Below are 20,798 nucleotides of genomic sequence, written 5' to 3'. Positions count from 1 at the left end.
GGCTGCATCTCTGATCAGTCTTCTCCTTGTATGAGCTGAAAGTTTAGAGGGACGGCCGGGTCTTCGTAGATTTGCAGTGGTCTGATACTCCTTCCATTTCAATATTATCGCTTGCACAGTGCTCCTTGGGATGTTTAAAGCTTGGGAAATCTTTTTGTATCCAAATCCGGCTTTAAACTTCTCCACAACAGTATCTCGGACCTGCCTGGTGTGTTCCTTGTTCTTCATGACGCTCTCTGCGCTTTAAACGGACCTCTGAGACTATCACAGAGCAGGTGCATTTATACGGAGACTTGATTTCACACAGGTGGATTCTATTTATGATCATTAGTCATTTAGGTCAACATTGGATCATTCCGAGATCCTCACTGAACTTCTGGAGAGTTTGCTGCACTGAAAGTAAAGGGGCTGAATAATTTTGCACGCCCAATTTTTCAGTTTTTTTATTTATTAAAAAAGTTTGAAATATCCAATAAATTTCGTTCCACTTCATGATTGTTTCCCACTTGTTGTTGGTTCTTCACAAAAAATTAGTTTTATATCTTTATGTTTGAAGCCTACAATGTGGCAAAAGGTCGAAAAGTTCAAGGGGGCCGAAAACTTTCGCAAGGCACTGTATTTAGTAGTACTCCCAAGACCTGTTAAACTATTATTTGTGATTTTACAGGGAGTTTTGTGCTGTAATATTCGTCAGTCTTGTGTTACCATGAGATAAACTGTCGTTCCAAGAAATAGTTACGGAACAGTTTTTCCCACCTTTGTGTGTATAGATTAAAAGATGACATAACACGTTACTCAGTGAGCTTTAGAGGTGCGGGAAGGTGTATTTTCTCACATTGGACAGAGTCAGGCAAGCTATAGTAGGCCGCTTCCATTCGTCTTCATGCTAAGCTAGGCTACTTGCCTACTAGTTCCGGCTACATATATAATGAATGATGTGTATATCCCTTTAGTTTTTACAGTGTATGCTTACAAAGGAAATACCTCAAATAGCAAAGTAGCTCCCTGAAACCTGTGCATTGGTGGAGTCAGGGCCTCACACATAACTTATTGTTACTCATCAACCGCTTAGCTGCCAGTGGAAAAATAAAGTCAGAATCTTACTGTACAAGACCCTACAGAAAGCCCAGCTTACATTCAACAGGCTCCTCTTTGATGCTGTAGCTTAGTGGCGCCACCTGGGTTGCAGTTGGAGGACCCAGGGGTTGTGGGAACTCCTTTTTAGGGGTGACGCTTTTAACTGGGCTGGCATCTTCGAGACCCTCTTCCGGACACAAGTAGACTTCAATGGGGCCATTCTTGCTCTTTAAATAGATCTGTAATGACCCTTGCTGTAAGGAGAGGATACAGAAAACGACAGATTTTTTTTAATATACATACAGTCCTAGCTGATAGTTTCATTGCATGTGTCTTTTGGAGAGCTTTACCAGCAATTACATTTGTTTTGTGTGTAGAGTTGTACTACTATGCAGTGACCTAGAAATTGAAAGAGGTCACAAGGAAACACATTGCAAGATGCAAGCAACGATGTGCTCTCACCCCTGCTGTGTCTGGCACCTCCAGTTTGGTGTCAGCTGGGGCTTTGACAGCAATGACTGTCTGGTCTCGGAGACTGCCGTTGGAGCGGATGTCCTGATATGTCACATAGCCCAACGTACAACATGGGGTCAAGGGTAAGAACTGCAGCAGAAATTAAGTGAATATTTGCATGTGTAATGACGCACAGAAGACCAGCAGAGAAAGACGCACTGTAGATACACAAGATTTGAGAAAAAGAGGAAAGCTGAGATGTGGGCCCTATTGCAAGACACTGAGAGTCACTGGTACAGTTTGCAAACATTTAATTAAACAAAAGAGAGTTAAGCTTACATGGGTTGGTGAGAGGCAGAGTCCATTACGTGGAAAAACAAAAATCTAAAACGGAACAAATTTCCACATTATCGAGGAAAGTATCAAAAATACAGAGACAATTAGTAACACTCGTCATGTGATAATGACATGGCAAGGACTAAACAGAACTATAAATACAGCCACACAAACGAACAGGGAGGGTCACAAGCAGGTGGAACACATTAGGGACTAATCAAGACAACAGGAAACAAAGCATGAGATTAAGGCCCTGTCAACACAAACACAGGTATTTTCAAAACTTTTACTTTTTCTTCGCGGTTTGGCCGTTCGTCCACACATAGACGCAGTATCAGGTCACTGAAACCGAACATTTTTTAAAACTCCTGCCAGGGCGAGAATTTTAAGAAATGACGCTTGCAGTGTTGTCGTGTTGACAGTACAACCGGAGTTTTTGCCTTGTGATGTCTGAATGCGCGCCGTTATCTGCTGTATTTGATGTCAGATTGTGTGTCACTGCCTGTTTTGTTTCCAATTTTATTAGGCTCTGATTGGCCAACATGGCTTTACGGTTAGGGTCATATTGCTGCCTGTGGTTTGGCATGCTCTTGACAGCGCTTGATAGCGTGTTTTTGTGTTTTCATGTTTTCATGTAGACAGAGAATTATTTTTTCAACAAAGGAGGAAAAACTCCGGTTATAAAAATACCTATGCCTGTGTGGACTCAGACACAGACAGGTGAAAACCAAACTGAAACAGGAAACAGGACAAACACGCTGACACACACATACACGGAGCTGCATGTAAAGGATATCTCTGATTATCTTCATTTTCGGTGAGTTGTTTGAGTTGTGCAGTGCTGGAGCGGACCAATTCGTCCAGAGATCTCTCTACTATCTCCAGGTCTCCAAGCTCTTTCCTCAGGGCACAAGCCTTCTCTCCTCCACCTGCACCGCCCTCAAATACATCTCCAACCCTACAACGAGACATCAGAAATTGCTGTAGCGGTTATAATAACACACAGACACACAGTGTAACAGATAGTAATCACTCTACAGCGAGGTTGTTCAACGTCGTCTAGATATGTTGCAATGGCCATTTACAGCCGCTAGGGGGCACATAAACTAAGTGTAAGCAGGAATAATCACATTGAGTTGTGATGCAGGCCAAAACAACTGCTTTTCAATAAATATAACTGGATTGCTTTTTACTGGAAGGTGCAGTAGTACTAATATTGCTTCTGCTCTGTGTATCTAATGGACACATTATTAGAAACACCTTTGAATATGATGCAATCTATCAGCACAGTGTGCCAAACAAACTGCACAACATCCACTCTATGGTCAACATCCAACAGGCTTGGATGTTAAAACCTGTCAGAGCTGTTTGACAGAAGCAAATAAACTGTTTTTAAGTGTGTGAGAGAGATGTGTACTCAGGGCTGAATTGTGACTTATTAATAAGGGTCACATGATACACTGTATCAGACTAATATCATTGTATAAGACTATTGTCACTCCTCATATAACATGTCTTCCTCTGCATCGGTACTCACAGCCACTGGATGTTGTTCTTGGACTTTTTTCGGATGAGCTGGACTCCCTCCAAGACGTTAGTGATGTCATAGATGCGTCTCTTCTGGACCTCTAGAACCTCAGTGGCCCAGTTCAGGTCAAGAACTCCATCAGGAGACTCAGCGATCAGACCCACAAATTTCTTGGTCAGCAGGCCCAGGGACGTGTCGTACCGTGTCCGCTCACCTGGAGACTTTGGAGCTGAGAGCAAAGATCCAGACAAAGGCACATGAGAGGAGAACAGCACCGATTTGACAAAGATTTGTAAATATTTAACCGCAAAGGTAAGCATGAAAATAGGTCAACATATTTCAGAAGAAATTTCAGGACTTCATTCAGTGGATCTGCTGATGATGCAGAGAACGGATGCATGTACTGCTTAAATTAGTCATTCAGGCTGTTGTCATGAAAAGAAACCTTAGCATAATTCCTCTGTGAATGTGACTCGCGTTGCATTCTGATTTGATTTCTTGTTCACTGATTGCAAGCAATCTTTACAGAACAGATGTCACCTCACAGTGAAAGCTCTCTATTACCCCAGTGGTTTGAAATTGACAAAGTCAAAGCTGATCTATAGCTGTTCTTATAATTAAATTGGAATATTCCTTATTATTATTCTATATTCTACTTTCTTTTTATTTCCCTGTTTCAGTGTTTTAAGTGTGCCTCCTGCTCCCCATGAAGTAAGGGTCTCTCTTTGAATTACTTCTTCTTTTTTGTACTGTTAAAAAAAATCTGACTAGAAGAGCTACAGAGATGTTATCAGCACAGACACCAATTCTAGTAATGTTGGCATCTCTAGGATCTACCCACAAAACCCACTACATTACCACACCTCTCTCACATCTATCTCTCCTCTTATCCACAGTGGTGTACTCACTCCTTGGACTTGGTATTCTGGCTGCGATGCTGCCTTTGCCTTTTGGAGTGCGGAACTCTGGCAAGTAAAGAGGGTCCTCTAGATCCAGCTTCCTTTTAGCCTAGAGAGAAAAGTTTATGTGCATTAGGAAAAAAAGAAAAATATAAGAGCAAAGAAGGTGTTTCATATAGTTGCAGCGCTCACTCTGACCTAACTATTTCCGAGACTGCTCGCTGCTGGAAACAATCATGCAACCTTCCTGCTCTGCAAATCCCACTGACTAACATTAAAAGTTAAATCATGAGAATGAAGTGTGTTGGGCAGTCCATCCATGAAACTGTGACATCAGTGCTGCCAAATGTGCAAAACAGAGGGTTGTTGGAAAGTGTTGTAAATGTGCCAACAGCCCTCAAGTGCAAGAACAAAGCACCCCCCTCACACTTTCCCAAGCACTTCAAGGGGGGCTGATCACGTGTGTGTGTGTGTGTGTGTGTGTGTGTGTGGATAGGGAAGGGGGGGGGGGATTGCAACCCACTGGCTGCAAAATGCAAGGAAATCCTTGGAATGACTCAATGACCTCTCCTCTCCCTTTCTAGCTTTCCTACGTCACCTTTCTTCTACAGTTTAACACACAGGCTTGCCACATACACACACACACACACACAGATGATTACTTGACTATAACTGTAATTCGTCGTAGACTAATACCTGCAGCTTTAATCAAACGCGCAAACACAAGCTTTGGACCATAATACAAACTAAATAACTTTATGTGACCATTGTTTTTTTTCATTGACCTACACAGCAACATAACAAATAGGAAAATCACATGAACCCAGTTTCCCTCTCAGGATTGAGAAATGACCAACTGTCTGAAAAGTGACAAGTTGCACAAACTGGCGACACCCTAACATGCAGGATTCCTGCCAGTTAATGGTTAACTCCAACAAATGTTCACAACAGACGAGAAAGTTTGCAGTCAATCTGTAATCATTCCCCTCATCACGCAGTGAATCCACACAAAACTGACTGGGCTAACGAGGTGTGGAATTTTGCTATACGTTACCGAGGCTGCTGGATAATTTGTAGAATCTGGTTAGGACCTCACCTCAGTCACCTAATTGTGTCCTCTCCTATTCTTTCATCTCTGTGTTGTCTTACAAACCCACATTTTTCTCTGTTTCCTCATAAGAACCTGGCAAGAATAATCCCTTTTTGGCACCGCAGTGTTTTAGCTAATAGGTTTAGAGAGATGGGAAAAGTGGTGAATTGAATAAACCATGTGTGGATGTGCCTGTGTGAGTGTGGGGATCATGAAGGCTGCCATTGTCCCAGTGTGCTCCCTGACATGTCCACCTGTTGACTGGCGACATCTGGAGCTGCACAGCAAGTGTGGGTGCTGTTTGCGGGGCAACTTTTAATCCCAACAGCATACAAGCAGCCATACAGAAAGTTCAGTAGGACACAGAAATACAGAGTTCAGGGCAGTGACAGTGAGCGGCACTGAAAAAACATCTCTTGTGTGATTAAAAGCTGTGTTTAGATTGGATCTGAGTCCTAACAGTAGCTGTCAAGCACCAGGAGAGAGAGGAATAAGATGATTTTAGGTGGAGTGTCTACAAGCAGTGACAGCTGTAGTTTAAACAGAAAGAAGATCTGTCTGGTTTTACACGATTGTCTAATTCTTTCAGTCCCTGCATAAGTACTGTATGGGGGGAAAACAGCTGTCTCTTAAGGTTCAAAACATCCATGATCTAAATGTGCAGATCAAGCTGCACCAGGTCTACATTTTTCACACTTGTAGGTTTAAGTCCCAGCCACAGGCACAGTGACATGTTGTAAGAGGGGAACCAACGGTTTCACCCTGCAGCTGTAAAGGTTAGGGTGGGGGCTTGGGTGCTCCCTTTTTTGCATGAGGGACTTATCTGGTGAGTCAACCATATTACGCAAACACCAATTCAGCTGTTGGAAAGTCCGGCTGATGTCTTTCTTTTACTCGCTTTACAGACCACTGAGAGGAAACAGCAATCATAAAAACATGGTAATGATTTATTGGCCAGCACACAGGCATGTTGCTTGAGACATATATCAGGACACAGAAAAGATCCTGAGAGACTAAATCAGATGATTTGGATCAGTCTTTGGCAGAAAGCTGGGCATTATAGTAGCACATGTTGCTCGATTTAAAATCAGGTCCCATGTAGTTTCTGTGCAGCAAGCCACTGTTTAGGCCAAATGCTGTTAGATGAAATGGGAAAGTCATGAGCCAAATACACTCCTATTCGCTCTTTATCACCAACACTCACTCCACTCGCGTTTGCTATAACCTCAACCTGCCTTGCATGCCCCAGTTCCACCCGCATGTGGCTTCTTCTGTTTGCTGTAAATTCTTTGGCTGATTCCCTGATTTACTGCCCCACAGCGGCGTTTCACACAAAGTCACAGTCACGTGCAGGTCTTCTGCAGTCTGGCCTCTCTTCAAACCAACAAACCTCTGTCAGGCTGTTACTCAGATTCCATCCAAGCCAAGGGCAAGTTACAGTATGCCTGCAAAATAAATATCTCTCTCCTATGTACACAACCACCTTACTACCACACCCTTGGGTAGTCAAAAGAGAAACAATGCCTTCCATTGCTGATGAGCTTTTCAACGTGTCCCCGAAGAGGTAAAGGAGAAGGGTGGATCAGCCAATTTGGGTTGGTGGTGGGGGGGCCTGCTTTGAAATGCAAAATCTCCCTATTGAGGGTGCTATGCTTCAGGGCCAGCGCCAGCCTGAGGTTGGAGTAAAACAAGGTGAATGAGAGGGATAGACAAGTAGAGAGAGACTTTAGTTGCATATAGTTGGCAATGTGACCAATGTCACACCAGAGTGTCATCAGCCTGAATGGGGCCTCACCAGACCGGCTCAGGGGGGAATCTCTGAAAGTAATTTAAGTGGGAAGTTATACACAAAAGCTTGTAGAAGAGGTTTGTTTCCCTACAAATGGGCAGAAAGATTCACAAAGCCGGTATCTATGCTGATGCAGTCGCATTACATGACAATCTGGGAACACACACGTGTGACATTAACCAAGAATAAGTGGGACATTGTTTCTGGTCGACATTATGCAGATGCATCTTGTGCCGCAAGTGATTGGAAGTAGCCATCACCAGAGAGAAAGGGCTTCCCTGGACTTTGGAGGGAGGTCTGAATCCTGTTACATATTTACATCACTATCAAGCGGAAAAACAGGGGTGACACAACATCATCAACAGCCTACACAACTTTTTTCTATTTTCAAACGCACCGTGAGCTTTGAAGCGTGGGATTATGCACGACTGTTGTATAGATGCATTTAGTTTGTTTGTACTTAAAAGGACTCAGATTTGCATGGTGAGCCAAGCACCCTGTTACCCAGTAAAAAAAACAACAACAACATAGCGGTTATTATGTTGTTTAAGTTGAAGGAAGTCAGCTGTACACAAAGAAGCAACACTTCCTCTAAAGGAACCGTGACTAAACATGCAATGAAGCTGCTGTGTCAGCAAGCACACGAAGAAGACACTGCTTTCTTGAAGTTTAGTAATGACTTGAAGTAATTCTTTTGTACTGAGCTGTCCTCAGTCATGACAACACATAAAATGGCAAGGCAACATGTCCTGAGTCAGTCAGGCACTCACTCACAAAAAAAAAAATTGCATCTATTGATATGCCATGCCCAACTGTTACTGCAGACATCACCCAGACTAACACAGCCTACTTATGCTTTGACAGGTTGCACGAAACATGAGAATTTAGTCTAAACCAGCTGCAGCAGTGATGCTCTGTGGCTAACACCTTCTTTTGGACACTGCTCTGTGCGTCTAGAGTCCCAGCCTAGATTTGAGGAATTTGGAGTAGACAAACGCTCCCAGCATTCAAGTAACAAAATGCATGGATGATAAAACGAAAAAGTGGGAGTGAGAACATCACCTCCAAGAAGATTTTGAGGCAGACGAAGGAAGGAAGGAAGGAAGGAAGGAAAGAAGGAAGAAAAAAATGCTTTAGGATCCTTACAGCCCACTGTGTTGTCATTTTTAGAAAAGGGAATTAAAAGGGATTACTATCTATTATTACTATTATGACGAGCTTCAGCCCATCACCTTACACATAGCATAATTTGTAAGACCTTAAAGCTTTATGGTGCTTTCCCCCCCGTAGAACTGAAAGTTTACTTAATTTACTGAAATCTGGTGAGGAAGTTTCATAATCATAGGACTTTGGGACTTTTGAAACCTGCTCTGCAGTTCAAACTTGCTCTGCAGTTTCAAAAGTGCATCACCCTTCCACATCAATCAAGATCTAATTTTTGGGGTGAATTACACATGTAGAACCTGTGACAGTGTCCAACAGCTGAGAACATCGGCTTTTTATTCAAGGCGAGAAAAAAAAATCTAAAGTTAATGTTATCACAACAGATCCAAATACTTTTATTTAGACTATGCACTGGACACCATTATCAGTGTGAAAACACATTCAGCATACTGGCTCTTTATCAGTAACTCGTCACCATCCTTTGATGATAGCATAGCAGTTATACATATATATGTATAATAAACTCCGACAGCCCACATCCCTCTTTATTAGCTTGGGCCCATTAGAGGCAAAGTATCTGTCATATGAACTGGCCTTAATGCTGGATTAAAGGAGGAATTCATGTGAACATATAATATGTACAAACTCAAGAATATATAGAGACTTGAATTGTAATTAAATTCACCTTGGCATATGATAAGCCAGGTGGCAGCCTATTTCTCACTTTACTTATGTCCAACTAATCCGCTTGAAGGGCCTATAAGTGAATACAGGCTCCAAGGGCAGGGGGTTAACATGATATTTGGAAACCCTGCACACACTAACCCCTAACCCATTTAGCCTTACTGCAAGTCCCTAAATCTAAACGACTGCGAGGCTGGCTGCCTCGAATGAAGAGACCACATATATCAAGCAAGCAGCAGGTGTAGAGCGCTACCACGTTGCGGAGTTTGGGCAAATCCTCTCAGATCATAAAGCTTTTCATATAAGCCTCTAGGAAAAAGAAGCATGCTGTTTACACATGGCAGGTATACAGCCCTCATTGGATCATTCTTACTTAAACTTGTGTCTCTAAGAGTTCTTTTCATCTGAGCATACACCAGTTGTTCAGTTATGACCCCTGATCTCCGCCTTGATCCTACAGTGACATGAACAGGTTACGCAGGTCCTATAATGACAGGTGCAGTTGGAGCAGCTGTCCTATGGGTGTAATCAAAAAAATCTGTCCAAATACAAGTGTTACTAATCACCAAATGGTTTATAGAACAGATACAAAATGAGAATAAAGTGCTGTGTTTACATTAGTATCCTCCACCAGCCTAGTCATGCCTGGCATTGTTTGATTGTGTAAAAGCCACCCCGGCTATCTCCCACTGTGAGGGCCATTCATTCGTCCTTTTCACATGAGAGGGGCCCCAAACACTCTCCAAACACTATCATCATCACCCCCCCCCCACCACCACCACCACCAAAACACACAGCTTCTGGTCTTGTCTGGCTACAGCTGGACTGCGAGAAAATGTGTCACACAAAAGTTAACATGGCAGGCTATGGGAACACACCATTCTCACACACACACATCCAGCAGCAGTCACAGTGGCTCCTCTGTGGCTTATCACGTCAAAACATATTTGAATGTGCCCCAAACCCTGCTAAACATGCATACCAATGGAAATCCAGAATCATTCCGCCCACATGCAGACGCACAACTCAGTGTACTATAGACACTTAGTAATTTGTAAGTTCATTTGAAAGTGTGTATTTGTTGTGTACTGCAGTGTCTTTACCGGCAGTCGCCCGGATGATGATCTGATGGGTTTAGCCTCCGGTCCGTGGGGGGTTGAATAAAGGCTGTTGGCTCTTTGTTCGGCTGCGGTGTTGCAGATCTGGGTGAAATAGCCGGCCGGTACCGTGCTCATTAGCGGGCTGGACAGTCCGGTGCTGAAGAACTCGGTCTTCACTCCTCCGGTGGACAAAACCTTCATCTTCTGCTGAGAACAAGGCTGCCCCACTGCCGGAGAGACGCCTTTAGGCATCCGCATCATTTTCCTGAGTAACGTTAAACTAAATTTAACCGGATTGGTCAAGCGAAGGGAGAAGTACTCAATGCTCTGCTAAATCGTTCCCTGTTGTTAGCAAGTTGCTGCTGCTAGAAATATACAAATATATTTCCTGTGAATATAATAACAAAATAGCCAGGAGCAACTCACACAGCTGAGATCAGCCAATTAAATATAAAATGCATGAGTTAAACAGGCGGTTAAGTCGTATTTTCTAGTATTATTCGTCAGATAATACAGTAGACTGGTAGCTTTCCTTATCCTTTGTCCGGTAGTGCAGAAGAAACTTGCCTTACAAGTTATTTAAAAACATGCTGTCTAAATAAATAAGCAATTTGAAACATCCTGTATTTTAAAGTCCAACAGCAGAAGGCTTCCAGGTCTCATTGAGATCGGGTTCCACCTTGAGATTTACAACTTATTGTGACTCCCTCTGATGCGGAATCCGACCCGGTCTGTGTCTCCTGTCCGTCCACCTCAGAGCACCCCTCTCCACACAAGGACAAGAGTTTAGGAAGAACAGTTTTTTTTTTTTTACCGCCAAACTTCGTCCCGCGAAATTTAGATCTCCCGCGGTTGGAACTCGCCTCTGATTGGCTCATGGCACGTTCGGCGTGTCATATTTGCATAAAACAGTTGTATGCCAGTGGGGCTGCCCGTCTTAAAGAGGCAGTAGCGTAATTGTGGGACATCATGTTCTTTTATTACCAGGCAACTTGAAGACAATGGCTACTTGAATTTGAATGAGGTCAGTCTATAAAATCAGACGTATAATGAGTGTATTGTAACTTTGTTGTTACCACACTTTTGTGGTTATTACAGGCCATGATAAGCACCAATTTTACCAATATCTTGCATCACACATTACACTAAGCTTCTACTTCCTTGCCTGTCCATAAATACAAAACTCATGTTGTTTAAATTAATAGAACTTTATTCTAAATGCTAGTCAAGATTCTAGTTTTTTTTCAGGATAATTACAGGAATATTATGTACAAAACACATAGAATTTCCTGTTGATGTAATGGCGCATCCACAAAATTATTTATATTTGTTAGAGATATTTGAATAGGCTATTAAACTTTTCTATATTTTTTTAAAATAGCGAGGAAGGGTTTTAACTAACTTTGACAATGTTTATACAGGCATATCAATTAAACGTACTATATATTAAGGATAAAAATTATTTTCCTGGATAATTTCTATAATAAGAAAGTAAGAATATTCCACTTGATGAAAGTGTAATGTGGCCTAAGGTGCTACTGTGTATAGTTTGTAGATGATAATTGGATTCTCTCTGTACTACTCTTGCTTATTGGCTCAGAGGAGATATTGAAAGAAAACAACCCCTCCCCCATATACAGTTACCAGACCCCAGCCATATGACTTGACCCCTATTGGCCAAGGCAAAGAAGACTCCCAACCAAAGCAAATCAATTGTCATACCTCGATTTGAAATAGATTTAAAATAAGTCATCAAATCTAAATATGTTCTGAATACCAAAATAAGATGCTTTATTCACTCAAGATAGTAGGCTACCTCATGACTTTATATATAATATAAAGGGCAAAGGGTGAGGGGGAAAGCTGATACAGTTGCCCGCTTATTACCCCTGGATTAGCTAAAATAATTCTTAATCGTCTATTGTATGACAAATAATATCACATGATATTACAACATTAAACAGAGACAAGACATACTATCAGATTTCAGTCATCGTATTGTGCAAGTTAAATCATCTCCACCCTCTGTTTCTTCCTGTTTCATTCCGAATTACAAAATGCAGTAGATGTTGCATAGTCCCGAGTCATGGGTGTCCAGATCCATATTTTGTTCAGATTGTGATCCCGTTTTGTAGGTTAATGGGGACTGGATAGTAAATTAATAATAAAATGTTGAGGTAAAACATTTTTATACCTTTAATGCTTTTGTTCCTTGTCTTCTTTAGAGAGCTTGGGCTGATATGAGCTTGAAAAGCACAATGATACACTGGGTTATACACATAAAATTGACCTTACTGATATGCCACTGTAAATCAGTGAAGCCATGAGATCAATATTATTTATTTGTCATTACTTGCCATTGAATACTCGTTTCTAAACTGAAAAAGAAATCCTCCATCAAGTTCACATGGAATTTAAATGGTGCAAAGTAAATATGTCATGTGTGTTTAAAGCCATACAGTGTGAAATAGCTCACGCTGGCGGCTTGCTACAGGGCAAGACAAAGCAGTGGTGGGCTTTTGTTTGACACATGCCAAAACTTGTTCATGACACTGCTGCACTGATTCAGAGTTTGTTGTATGTTGTTTGTGTCACAGATGAATTCTTTGGATTACATTTAGGCCTGAGTTGCTTTGTTCTTAACTTTATGCTTAGTGATCACTGTCTTCTATCAAACCAATAACGATGTCTTACTAAGGGCCAGACGGTTTCATTTCTATGTCAAAGCAGCACTTGACCTGCAGAAGTTCTTTTTGACAAGTGCTTACATTCCAGGGATGACAGGAAAACACAATTTGTTGCATTCTCGTCCAACACCCCCCCTCCCCCTCCCCCCCACAAACACGCACACACACAAATGGTGCTGTTATTTTCAGGCTATCAAATGATCTACATATTCTAATGAAGAGGAATGCAGTACATACTATATCATCAATATATAAAATAAGTCATAATGTTTATTTCTGAGACAAAGACAGGTGTTGATTCTACTCTATGACAATTTTTGCCCATTGTTTGTAATTGTAATATACATTAAGGTGTTATAAATTGTCCCCTCATTTGAATACTATAATGGAAACCAGCACACCGTATTTAACAACACCCCTGGTGTTACAGTGCAATTCAACACTTATTTACCAGTCTCAACAATAAATAAATCAGAGTCAGCTTTATTGGCCAAGTACATAACACAAGAACAAGAACATTAGCTAGATAGATATGCAACTAAAAACAAGGACAACAAAGCCGAACAAAGACAGGCAAGGCAAGGCAAGTTTAATTGTATAGCACATTTCAGAAAGGCAATTTAAAGTGCTTTACATAAAACAGAAAAGCAACATATAGGGAAATATAAAAAAACAGGTAAACATAAACATTTAACTATAATGTACACGAAAATGTAAAAACCAACAATGAAAAACAACATACATGTCGACATAAAAGTCAAACTGTTTCTGTAAATACATATAGTAATGAAAATGCAATGATTAATGTAATAGGTTAATATATCTCATTTGAATATCGTGGAAAAGTTCATTGTGACCACCAGAACCAAGCTGAGAGATTAAAGGCTCAGGTAACCATTTCTGTGTTATAAATTCTTAATGCTAAAATTCTGAAACATTTTGAGATGCTGGAGTTTATAATTTCCATGAGCGATAAGCCATATTCATGAAGAAAAGGTTTGATGTATTTCACTCTCTGTGTAATGAATCTAGAACATATGAAAGTTTAACTGATCAATCCAATTTTTTGAGATGCAACTGTACATGAAGTGGATGATAGGCCTACTGTATGTACAGTGCATGTATACATGACTATATGCAAATATACAGTGTGCTTGGTTTTATATTTGATGATGTGAAAAGCAGTATTTAAAATATGAAATAAATAATTTATTATCTGTAGGTACAGTGGATGTTTTAGTGTTACAGGGTTATTGACACTATGTGACTGGTCTTAATTGTTCATCAGAGAAAAGAAAGTTCCACAAGGTATTTAGTGCAAAGCGATATGAAATTATGTTCAGGCCTATCTCTACAGTACTGTATGTCCTGAGGTGTTCCACCAGCTTGAAATCTTTATTCTTTGTGCCAATAACCCGTTTTTACCACTAGATGGAGCTGCAACTTCATTATTGACAGTATGCTGAATGTTAAAACTAGATCAGCTCTTCAGTATATTGGAGGCTCTGATGTTTGGTTTGTTGTCTCTTTTTAAGTTAAGATTGGTAAGAATGTAAATACCAAGATAATCAAAAAACTGATTATTATTCTGATTATCCAGATCCACATGAGATGGTATATGTTCCAACATTTACTGCCTGAAATTCCAGAAGGTGGAGTTGTTTGGTCAGCTTTTGAGAGCAGTAAGTACAGTAACATTAATTTTCAAAACTGCCATTTATCACTAGACAGTTCTATTCTTTCTGTAGGCCTAATTATGATGATGCATGAATGCTGCATTACAGGTGATGCTCTTCAGCTTCTAACATCATTCAGGTACATGCTGATCTGGTGTCATGAATGATTACCATAAATTTGGTAATGGAGCTTTTAAGATTTATGAATGATCAGAATGGTTGGTTTATGATCACATAACATCCTCTCTTCTTCACCATTTAGAAAGTTCAACTGCTTTAAACTGCTGGTAAGTCATTCTTTGGAAAATTAGAAGCACTCACAGGAAACTCCCTTTGTTTGATTTCCAACCACTCGACCTCAAGATTCATCTGAATACATCCTGTTGTATCAGCATTTCATTGTCATCCAAAGCCGTCACGTCAGCGTCAAACTTTTCTTCCGAATAACACGATAGTTCGAACTCATTCATTAGTTCATAACACACAAGGCCAAACTGTTTCACATATTTTTTTATTTCATTACATAAGGACATACATACTTACATACAAAGCGAACTTCGTAATAAAGAGTTTATGAAACTCACGGCACATTGTCTGTAGAAATAACACAATCCCTACAAACATTCACAATTAACTCTAGTATAGAGTTCTGATTATACCTACAAAAACCCCAAACTCCCATTCAGAAAAATTACCAACATCCAAATTGACTCACACCTTACATACCCACAGCAGATATGTACACATTTGTATGGAGCTGTTAAAAGTCTCCAGATCATTAGAAATCAGATTGAGGGGGGGTTGGGTGGGATACTGGGATAATTAAGTGAGATGATGTAAGACTTTGTGTGGAAAGGGTTCAGGTTGTGGAGTTCAACCCAAAAAAGGTTTGCTTGGAATGCAACACACACATACATGCAAAGAAAATAAAAGAACAATGTACCAATATTTCTATTTCTAGGGGATCCCAGGTTTCTGGGGGAGGGCATATATAGCCGGTCGCTTTCAGTTTCCAATCCTGGCTTCTGCTTTGGTGTGTTGATTTGTCTGTCCAGGAGCCAAAGAATGAGTCTGTTTTTCTTTCTCATGCACTACTGTTGATCCCTGCTCATCTAGGAAACAGTCCACTTTTTTCTTGTCTTTTCTTTCTTTAAACTCTCCACCTCCCTCCTCCTCCTTCTCCTTCTCTCCCAAATACCTATCCCACCCTTTCTGCCCCTCTTGTCCTCTTGCCCGGAGTGAAGTGGAGACATGTGTTTCCCTGCACCTGCATGGAGAGAAAGGAAGAAAAGTGAAGTCAGATCTCTCCCTCTCACCCTCCCTCCCTCCCTGCAGAGGAGAGCAGACAGACTGGCGCCTAGCATGCAACTTTCATTAACCCCAGGCAGATAGCAATGAATCCGCTACACATTCACTGGTCTGTCTAATTGGGAACCGTGGAGATCTTCATCTCGCAGCACATCAATGCCAACACTATTCTCGCTGGTATTTAAAGTTTTATTTTGAAGTTATTTCAGTTTGAAAGTCAAAACAAGACACTGTTGTAAGTCTAAGCGAGTGGCCCGAAGATATGATGTTCCCAAGCCCATTTATCTTGTGATTTTATTTATACAGGAATATATGAAGACTGATCATTAAATGATACATATACGTACCATAATATTTCATCCTCATCCTAGTGGCACAACCGCCCTTCTTCTTTGGAGAAATTGCAAGTAAGATCCGCAGTCTGAATGGAGAGCAAAAAGAAGCAGTGTTAGACGCTGACACTCTTATTTTAATTGCATATAATCAAGAACAACTGTGTGTGCGGGGGTGGAACATATTTACCACAACATCACATATCAGAGAACAACATCTGCTACTGCATCACAATAGTTTCAAACACAATATCAACGCCATGCGTGCAAGGCTGATGCATATTGTGTTGCAAAGCATGACTGAGGGGAATCTCAAGTGGAAGAAACTTAACAAGCACAGAACAATTAAATTACGTTCCAGATCAATGTGGAGGTCTGTAGTGCAAAGAGCTACAGAGGAGTCGTTGTTAATGAATGTCAGCGTCTGCTGATGTTGAAGGACAAACATCAGTCCACCCTGCAGCCCCGCACCCCCCCCTCACCTTTATTGACAAAACCATCTCCGGCGCGGCTGTGTCCTCCGCCTCCAGCGCGATCTGCAGGTCGAAGATGTAGTCAATAACGTGTTGCAGGATCTCCACCTGGCTGACCGACTCGTTCTGCGGGATGCTCGGGACCAGCTCCTTCAGCTTTGAGTAGCAGTCGTTCATGTCGCACAGGGCGCCCACAGGCTCCTCCAGACACGAGTGTTTATTCCGGGTGATGGCGAGACTCTGCTCCGAAATACAGCACACGGCCTTGTAGCAGCTCCTCACCGAGCGGACGGGACTGATGGCTTTCATGGCGGGGGAAAAAAACAGAGGTGAAACAATAACAGCTGCAAGACTCGGCTTGGTATTCGTGAATAAGTTCGTGATGGTTTTCCTTCTCTTGCGGTCTCCCTACTACTATCCTGAAAAGCTACAGTGCTCTGACAGCGTCTTACAGTTAGGTCTTTATACACTGCACGCCTGCTGACGCCCCCTTTCTCGCACCGTGCTCTGATTGGCCGGTGTAAATGAGCAAGCCCGTCCTCATTGGCTGATATCACCTTGTGGAAGGTTTGGAAAGAATGAGGAAATTAGACCGGGATGCCTAAAGGGGATTGTCAATCAATTAGTTACCTCTTTCAGGTGGCGGTATTCATTTGAAAGAGGGAAAGTTCTCAAAGTAGGACACGCTACAAGTGTGGAAGAATCCCCAGTAAAAAGAAGAATACTTAAATCCTAGGAGTAGGCTAATTGCAAGGAGGGATGGCTGTTTTAATTATAGATTTTACTGCAATTTATCACTTTTACTATTATAAACTTCTAGAATTCCAGACAATGTCAAGAATAAATGTCTTCTCAAATAGATATACTAGCATACAGATGCGCAATTTTATTTGGCTGCATGTCTGACTGTCTCAAAACTATATAGATATATATTATTATACTTTATAGATAAGTAGATATCTAAACAGCTTATTTATTATTATTTTATAATAATAATAATTCACATACAAAAACAAAATGTTGACAATAGGATATCAATTTATATAGGTAAAAGGTCAGGTAAAGGTAAAGCTATTTTCTAGTTAATTGCTATACAAATTATTCTGATGATCGATCATTAGATATGGACTACTGACTGATTATTTATGTTCTCATATAGCCCTATTGCATTTTGCCTATAACTAACAATAGTTACAACTCGCAAAGAATATCAAGGGTGTACTTCTGTTAAGGCTGTCAAGTCACTTAGCTACTGGTAAACTCTAACCTCCTTTGGGTGAAACAGTTTTATGAAAATTATATTTTAACAATTCCAAATGTTGTTCCATTTTAGTTTACATCAAAGCACGTCCCGTTCTGCTCCTATTTGGGTCTTATTTTCCCCTTTTCTCACAATCCTGTTTTGTGGAGGAATGCAGGCCTGAGCCAGCTGTGTGTCCTATCCCGGCCCAGCTGTGTTGATCTAACGCGCCAGTCCCAGACATGCTGGCGCCAGCCTCCCGACGTCATCCATTCACCCCGACGCGCACTCCCCTTTCTGGCAGACGGCCCGCCCTCCCCCGTCCACCACCAGAGGGGAGAGAAGCAGAGGCGCTCAGACATCCGATTGGCTGACCAGGTGTGTCACTCGCAGACGTAGATCTACGCCCCCACTCTTCCCTCCTCCCGTCTGCAGTTGTACTCATAGAAGTCAAAGGGAAAAACTTTCCAAATACTCCATAACTTGTGTAATGATGGGCACGCCAACATGGCCTGGAGACGAAGCTTTTCATGGAGAGTGACAGGAAAGCAGCGTTCAGTGACGAATCACAGTCAACATGCCATTAATGTTAAAACCAGGACAAATCCAAAACTAACCTTACACTGTCAGGTAAATTTAGCTTTACACTGTCAGGTAATGCAGTTACTATACAGTGGCTATAAAGAGGTTACTCAATGGTCCGTGGGTGCCAGAATTTATGTCATGAGACCAACGTGAACTAGGGAACCCATTTTAGGTTAAATTGTATTGTAATTTTGGCGAGGATGTCGCTAAATTTGACAATGTGCTATGTCACATAAAAGGAGGACAGTTGTTTAAATATACCACAGTATTTTAAGATGATTAGTAATTACAAGCACTTACATTCTTATCTTTGGTTTTGCACATTTGTGCGTAAATACGCATGCTAGAGATATCCTCCCCATTATGCAGAGGTTTAACAGATGTTCAAGTCACTGCCCTCGGCCTGGCAATCACCCCCCCCCCCTCCTCCCCTAATCCGTTGACCCTGTATGACAAGTCACTCCGCTAGCTCACTGTAGAGCAAACCACAATATTGAACCGTGAGACAGGACTTCAGTCTAGTGCTATTTTAAAGATGTATTGTGTGAGCGATGCAGAGTATCCAAACAAGACTTTGACCTCAAATATCTTTCTTAAATATGTCGAGGGGAGGACAAATATTGCTCTAAATTTCCCAAGTCTGCTGGGAAAAGAATTGTTTGTATGTGCTGACTGAGCAAATTGCTGGGAATGGGTTTGAGCAAAACAAATTAGGCGTTTGGGATTATGGGCCTCTGTGTGGAGTTGACGTCAACATTATCCAACATGATTGTGATGCTCCACAGAAAGCACTACTCCTGAATTCGTGGTCATTTTTAGGAGCTATAAGAACTATTTCTAGGATATCAAAAATGCCAACTGAGTATTTTCCTCCCATGACAGAGCTTGTCTGCAGATTCCAGAGTTCTCAGTGCGTAAATCTGTGCGAAACACACGCACGCGAACACACACTAGTGTGTCTGGGCAGGGATCAGGTGCTTGTCGGAAAGGCCCCGGACACAATCGGGTCTCTCTTTCAATGGATGGGAGAATTCCGAGCCTGGCGTCAGTGAGTCTGCCTCTCCCCCAGCCCTCCCTCTCCCCCCTCCCCGCTCCTCCGTGCAGCTGGACGCAGACAATCAAGCCATCAACAATCGCCATGCATAATTAGCAGCGCCCCCTCCCCTCTTCTCCTCTCTACTTCACTCTCTCTCAATTAAATTTCAATCCCCTATATTTTATTATTTTATTGAAGTAAAGAACACTGTCACATGATAATAAGACTAAACATCTGGTCCACTTCTATGGCTGAATGTGTGTGTGTGTGTGTTAGTGTGTGTGTGTGTCCATACATGCAAGGTCTAAATCTCACCCCTCCCCTCATTTTTTAACTCTCAAAGCACCTTCTCTCAACATAAACAATGTGTCTCCTATTACTTGGGGTAACAACAGAACTGTGTGTAGAGTAATGAGGGTCATCTAGTGAGGAGGAGGGAGGGAGCCAGAGAGAGGAGGTAAACCTACTGTCATGTGAAGAAGCAGTGTTGTATACAGAAGGGTATCTTTTTCATCCACAAGTGCAGGCCCATCTTGGGGTGGGGGTAATTAAGTGGCAAGAAACACACTGAAACTTAATTCTTTGCATCCCTGGTGTGTGTCATGCAGGATTCCTCCTCCTCTGCTCCCTGTTCTCATTCTGCCCTTCATCAAAGACACTACAGTCTTCTCCATCAGCTTTGAGCAGCCTACAGATCCCAAGCTTTTGTCCCTGGTTACACAGGCAGTGACATGACATTTTATGCACATTGTTGATTTGTACTGGCCACTTTGTTATTTATGTATGAGTCTCTTGTTCAAGCCTGTGCATAATAACCTTGCTTGATTTTTTTTTCATGGGACAGTGCCCAGTGCATTAAGAAAGAAACTCACCCACGTAACGTCATTCATTGATTCATTAACCCACCCACTATGTGCCCATTCTGGCTGTTCTCTACACACACACGAGGATCAGAATCATTCACGCATCTCTCCTGTATACGTTTTTCAGCAACTTTATGTCTATCACACTGTGGCTGTCTGGTTAATACTAAAATATACTCTATCTGTAATTGTATCCAATTACAGCTGTGATTGCATTTGAACACATCTGAGAAATCTGGCGATATGGTCAAAATCTGGTGGTGGACAAAATGTAAACTTAATAAAAACAATTTTTTTCCCACACATCCAATAAAAGCTGAATAGAGTAAAATCCATAACATCTGTACCTGTGTTGTGGTTTAAAATGCCACTGTATGTTTGAGTTTTTTCCTTCACGGTAATAGCAAACTCCGTTAACATGTGGTCACACATACATACATCAGCTTACTCGCGCATAGGGAGTACTACACAGCCAGTA

At 41.6% G+C, this 20,798-nt stretch overlaps 2 protein-coding genes and 1 long non-coding RNA gene across 4 annotated transcripts in view; 1 reads left to right on the top strand and 2 right to left on the bottom strand.

Moving 5' to 3' along the window:
• e2f2 (E2F transcription factor 2) overlaps positions 1–10,871 on the bottom strand; it is a 14,421-nt gene extending 3,550 nt beyond the window's left edge. For both annotated transcript variants that reach the window (XM_046063625.1, XM_046063626.1), the window contains exons 1-6: positions 10,124–10,871; positions 4,303–4,402; positions 3,404–3,623; positions 2,663–2,824; positions 1,540–1,654; positions 1,136–1,331 (exon numbers count right to left, since the gene is read on the bottom strand). In XM_046063625.1, the coding sequence (XP_045919581.1) occupies positions 1,136–1,331; positions 1,540–1,654; positions 2,663–2,824; positions 3,404–3,623; positions 4,303–4,402; positions 10,124–10,381 (1,051 nt within the window). In that variant the 5' untranslated portion in view covers positions 10,382–10,871. The remainder of the gene's footprint in view (positions 1–1,135; positions 1,332–1,539; positions 1,655–2,662; positions 2,825–3,403; positions 3,624–4,302; positions 4,403–10,123) is intronic.
• Positions 2,078–4,535, top strand: LOC123979612. Its single transcript, XR_006827264.1, has 3 exons — positions 2,078–2,137; positions 3,406–3,706; positions 4,291–4,535. It is a non-coding gene; the product is annotated as an uncharacterized LOC123979612 (long non-coding RNA).
• Positions 10,872–14,978: 4,107 nt separating the features above from the next.
• On the bottom strand, positions 14,979–17,024 carry id3 (inhibitor of DNA binding 3). Its single transcript, XM_046062666.1, has 3 exons — positions 16,606–17,024; positions 16,139–16,212; positions 14,979–15,750 (listed from the first exon to the last, which is right to left on the bottom strand). The coding sequence occupies exons 1-2, from the start codon at positions 16,903–16,905 to the stop codon at positions 16,159–16,161; spliced, it is 354 nt and encodes a 117-aa protein (XP_045918622.1). The 5' UTR covers positions 16,906–17,024; the 3' UTR covers positions 14,979–15,750; positions 16,139–16,158.
• Between the last annotated feature and the right edge of the window lie 3,774 nt (positions 17,025–20,798).

This window comes from Micropterus dolomieu, linkage group LG11, assembly GCF_021292245.1.
Source record: "Micropterus dolomieu isolate WLL.071019.BEF.003 ecotype Adirondacks linkage group LG11, ASM2129224v1, whole genome shotgun sequence".
Classification (NCBI taxonomy): Eukaryota; Metazoa; Chordata; class Actinopteri; order Centrarchiformes; family Centrarchidae; genus Micropterus; species Micropterus dolomieu.
The sequence above is the reverse complement of the archived record's forward strand: the minus strand, read 5'-3'. Positions and strand labels throughout refer to the sequence as shown.

What these genes read in the sequence shown, in the direction of transcription:
- id3 (XM_046062666.1), bottom strand. Translation starts at nt 16,905, where the DNA reads ATGAAAGCCATCAGTCCCGTCCGCTCGGTGAGGAGCTGCTACAAGGCC. An exon ending in AGATGGTTTTGTCAATAAAG is followed by an intron (nt 16,213 to 16,605) that starts GTGAGGGGGGGG and finishes CTCTCCATTCAG; the next exon opens with ACTGCGGATCTTACTTGCAA.